Source organism: Sinocyclocheilus anshuiensis, unplaced genomic scaffold (genome assembly GCF_001515605.1).
Source record: "Sinocyclocheilus anshuiensis isolate Anshui unplaced genomic scaffold, SAMN03320099.WGS_v1.1 scaffold1662, whole genome shotgun sequence".
Taxonomy (NCBI): domain Eukaryota; kingdom Metazoa; phylum Chordata; class Actinopteri; order Cypriniformes; family Cyprinidae; genus Sinocyclocheilus; species Sinocyclocheilus anshuiensis.
The window spans coordinates 51,649-56,772 of NW_015545835.1; the positions used below are offsets into that span (position 1 = coordinate 51,649).

At 43.1% G+C, this 5,124-nt stretch overlaps 1 protein-coding gene across 1 annotated transcript in view; it reads right to left on the reverse strand.

The window, feature by feature from the left end:
- Positions 1–5,124, reverse strand: part of LOC107698440 (plexin-D1-like) — a 68,520-nt gene that overhangs the window by 14,073 nt on the left and 49,323 nt on the right. The window contains exons 19-22 of the mRNA XM_016499458.1: positions 4,547–4,696; positions 2,506–2,623; positions 2,040–2,147; positions 1,153–1,265 (exon numbers count right to left, since the gene is read on the reverse strand). Coding sequence (XP_016354944.1) covers positions 1,153–1,265; positions 2,040–2,147; positions 2,506–2,623; positions 4,547–4,696 — 489 coding nt within the window. The remainder of the gene's footprint in view (positions 1–1,152; positions 1,266–2,039; positions 2,148–2,505; positions 2,624–4,546; positions 4,697–5,124) is intronic.

Below are 5,124 nucleotides of genomic sequence, written 5' to 3' on the forward strand. Positions count from 1 at the left end.
AGATTAAGGGGTGGTAATATTATAATGAGATCCCTTTGCCACGTCACCAAGGGAGCGAAATCAGACGCGCTCGTTTTCTCAGACGCTTGCAGAAAAAGGCTTCCCAAAACAAAGTTACTGGGTTCATCTTTTTCACATGTCCTTGGTTGGTAGATGCACCGGGGACCTGATTATAGCACTTAAAACCTGGAAAAGTCAGATTTTCATGATATGTCACCTTTAACATCAGTGGAGCACTGGAACTGAATCAGAATCAGAATAATGTCTCTTTTGATTCCCATCCCAGGACTGCAGTGTGTTTGAGCTCACAGTAAAAGTCTATTAGCAGCAAACACACACAGAATTCCCCTAAACGCTGTCTATTGTGTCAGTGCGCTGGAGGGAGTATTCAGGAGTTTCTTGTCTTTGTGCCCAGTATTGTGCAGACACTAAGACTGGAAAATTGCAACATTTGCAGTTTTCACTGGAGAATAAAAATAGGGGATAAGAGTCCTGTATCTGCCCTGGCTGAAGACTTTTAACTCTTTAATAAACTACAAATCATTTGTACGATGGACAAATCCTCCAATCCAGTGTCTCAAATAAAAAAAGACCAGTTTCACATAAAGAAATATCAGACCAAGTGTCGTGTTTAGACAGATGATGCTAGAGGTTCCTCACAACTAGCTTTAGTTTATCCAGGCATTTTTCACCAGTTGCTCTGACAGTGATCTTTAGTATGGCTTTAGGATTTCAGCAGATGTATGAAGTCTATGAAGTGTAGAGAATCACATGAACGACCGACATCATCCACCAGCATCTGACGGAAAGTGTCACAATATCTATTCCGTTATATCTGTTGTGTCATAATTATAATAATTCTCTGATGTTTTGCTTGAAAAAGTGTGCTTGTCCTTCTTCCTTTAAAATAAACATCACTTGGTTTGATATGCAATGCAAAGGCATTCATACATTTAAATGCGGCTTACAGTTCACATCAACTCTTGAAATAATACTGACAAACATCTCTGAGTATCTATTTAAGCACATCACACACCAAACAGAGTCAACTCTATCTAATCTTGTAAGTTCAGTGTTGCTCGTGTTTTCCATCATTGAGCTGTAATTCATGGCTTGTACATGTGTAATGGCACATGTGTGTAGCGATCAAACCTTGGGGAAGAAGGTGCGTGTGACAAACTGCTTGTACTCCAGGAAGGGGATTCCCTGTGTGCGATTGAGCTCTTTAGTCAGATCCGTCATATCAGTCTGCAGCTCCGCGAAACCTGCCACACACAAACACACGGATGCCATCACACATGTGACTAAACCACTAACATCAACCCCAACACAAAACATCAGAGTATGCAGAAAAAGATGTGCTCTTCGTTTCATGCATGAACTGTTTTCCCCGTTGAGGATGTGTCATGCATTCTTACAGTGACTGAGTTTTCTGTTTGAACAGTGTTTGTGTGTTTCAGCTCAAACTCTGATTCACTGTGAGAATATTATGATTTACAGTGTTAATATGAAGAGGTTGGTTTTTAAATGGCTTTGGACACACACACACACCAGACACACACACACACACATTCTTGCATATGTGGTTTACGGGGACTCTCCGTAATGTTTTTTTCTAGTGTGTTTTCTATCCTCGTACTCTAACCCTACCCCTCACACTAAACTACAGGCATTTTTTTGACTTTCAAAAAACACAGTTTAGTATGTTTTTTTAAGCCTTTTGGGTTACTGGGACACAGGAAGGGTAAACCTCATAAACCATGTTTACGTTGTAGTAACCATTTCATTATACACATTTGTATAATCTCATACGCATAAACCATATATACCAGAACACAAACACACACACACACACACACACACACACACACACACACACTACAGTCTATGTGAAGCAGTGGTTTGTGGTGAAAAGTCACAAGCTGATTCTGGAACTAGCGCTGTGTGTGGGTGTGTGTGTGTGTGTGCGTGTGTGTGTGTGTGTGTGTGTGTGTGTGTGTGTGTGTGTGTGTGTGTGTGTGAGTGTGTGTGTGTGTTACCTTTGCGTATCTCATCACGGATCTGGGACTCCATCTCCTCCATCTGTAACAGAGTCTTCTGCCAATACCTCTCTGCCCTGCGGCTCTTAGTGCAGTAAACCACCAGCGCTGAACACACACACACACACACACACACACACACACACACAAAGGGGTTATTCATGCTGGAAACACACACGTACAACAGCTTACAAACAGTCCATGAGATCACTAGTGGAAATGCTTCTCTTCTGCATTAAAAACCAGTACAAAGTACATTGCAATCATAATCATCAGAGTGAGACGCTGAACTGAAACTGTACGTGGATTTCAGATTGTCTCAGTGTGTCTCTCTAAAGCTGATGATCCTGATCTCCAGCAGGATCTGAGACGATCCAAAGGTCATCCAGAACATCTGAGCATCTCTACAGGTTTGTAACATCACAAATCTGCTGTCTGACGAGTGTGTGTATGAAGAGAGACATACCCACAGTGCACAGCAGCAGCAGCACACAGCACACCACGATGGAGATGATGATGGCCAGCTCACTGCCTCCACCCATCTGCACCATCGCTATCACCTTACGGAAATGACCCACACGCACCTGCAACACACCGGCGGAAGATCAGACTCAAGCACAAACGAAGCTCAAACACACACAGAACAGAGGACCGTCACGAGTGTCCCATCATCCTGGAGTATCTGACTGTCGTTCTATTCTATTCTATTCTATTCTATTCTATTCTATTCTGCTCTATTATATTGTATTCTATTCTTATTCTATTCTGCTGTATTCTATTATGCTCTATTCTATTGTATTCTGATCTGTGCTATTCTATTCTGCTCTATTCTATTGTATTATATTCTGCTCTGCTCTATTCCATTCTATTCTGCTATATTCTATTCTATTCTATTCTATTCTATTCTGCTCTATTCTATTCTATTCTATTCTGCTCTACTCTTCTGTCTCTGCAGAGGTTTGTTCACAGTTGGTCAGCGCTGATATTGTGTTTGAGTCTGTTGAAATCATCTGGTCTTTCTGAACACTGCCATCATCTGTGCTTCTCACATTTTAAACTGAATGCTGCTCGTCACTTGTGTTCCCAGTGATCAAAACACTCCATCCAGAATCCAATAACCAACTGAAATGATTTTGAATGGAATGGTGCTATAGAAAGAACAACCATGGTGGAAAAGAAGGTTTTCAGCAAATCAATGATAGTTAGGTCTATTCCTCACATATAAATCTGTCACACGGCTTCAGATCACTTGAATCAACAGTCTTGGGCTACTTTTATGATGCTCTGTTCAGAGATCCTTTACGTTATCTTATGTGTTCCACAGATGAGAGTCATATAGACGTGGATGGACATGATGGAAGAATCTCCATGTTCACAGTCACTCTCCATTAGAGCTGTTAATAAAACATGGAAAAACCGGCAGAATGCAGATCTATACATGTGGCATAAACACAGTGCAAACGTACAGCCGTGCTCCCGTTCCCATGAAACGGCATTCGTCATGAGAAAGCGCTCTGAATGCTTGCCTGGAGCTCAGACTCAGATGTTTGTTGACGTGTGTTTCTTCAGACATTCAGTGCTCTCTCTGCTTCATTAGCTGCGTCACGGCCTTCAGACCGCAGCATGTTAAATATAGCTGCTGCTGTTTCACAATCAGACCAAACAAAGAGCGGGGGATTTCAGTCATGAAAACAGGCGCGCTGATATCAGGGCGGTTCAGGGCTTGATCAGCGCTTGTTTTGGTGTCTGATGTTGAGCACACTAAAGAAAGTTCCCGTGCTGGTTGATGAGCAGATAGAGTCTCCAGTGATGAACACTGAGTAGATGCTTACGCTGTAGCGTGATTAGCGTCAGATCCAGCGCACTGATAAGGGTGATGAGGGTGTGTGTGTGTGTGAGGCACAAATAAAGACATTCAGGGTCCAGTAACGGTCTGTAGGTCACAGTGAGTCGTGAAGCAGCATGTGAAGATGAACCTCTGCTTTCCACAGGACAACCGCTTCTTCAAAATGTGTAATGGTGTAAATCAGCAGCAGTGTTGCTTATTAACCCACAGAAAACTCATGAGCGAACTACTGCAGCCTCTACTTTTCACTGTCGTTGTTTTTTTTTTGTCTCTTTATCTTATGATTCTGGGCAGATCTTGGGCTTTGTTGTAAATAGTTATACATTTAAAATGTGTTTAAAAAGATTACACTTCTCTACCACTTGTAAGTATAAGGTTTTGGTCAGATTTGTGGGTTTATTGTCTGGTCACAGCTGTAAGAGCAGCAGTGTGTGTGTGTGTGTGTGTGTGTGTGTGTGTGTGTGTGTGTGTGTGTGTGTGAGAGCGCGTGTGCGTGTGTGTCTGTGTGAGTGTGTGTGTGTGTGAGCGTGTGAGTGTGCGTGTGTGTGAGTGAGTGAGTGTGTGTGAGTGAGTGCGTGTGTGTGAGTGCGTGTGTGTCTGTCTGTCTGTGTGTGTGTGTGTGTGTGTGTGTGTGTGTGTGTGTGTGTGTGTGAGGACTCACGGTAACGGGCAGTTCTCCAGTGCTGGTGCTCAGGGATCTGTTGATGGTGCAGTGGAACAGCTGCTCGTTGTGGAAGGTGATGTCACAGAGGTCTGAGCCAATCGTCACGGAGTATTCCTGCAGCGTCAGGTCCAGCTCACTCGGCCCTTTCTGACACACCAGCACACAAACGCTTCATGAGACTATGTGTCTATGATGTTAAATATACAGATACTGTAAGTGATGGAGGATTCTCTCCAGTATTTCACAGTGGAAACACAAACCATGTGATTGACGGAATGTCCTGTCACTCATCACAGCTGTTTAGGACACAGTGCAACACAAATATGAACAACTAAACGTCCTATGATAATTAGCCGCAGTCTTTGATTGCAAACACACAGACACCGGCTTCACGTCTTCATCCTTCCTTCCTTCCTCTCCAATTCTTTAGGAGAGAATGAAAATAAAACTCCCTGGCTCTTCTGCGCCTGTTAGGTACTTCCTGTCTGACCCTCAGAAACTCATAACATCCTGCCACACAGATCTGGACTTCCCCAACACTTACTACATCTGTCTGTCTGTGTGTGTGTGTGTGT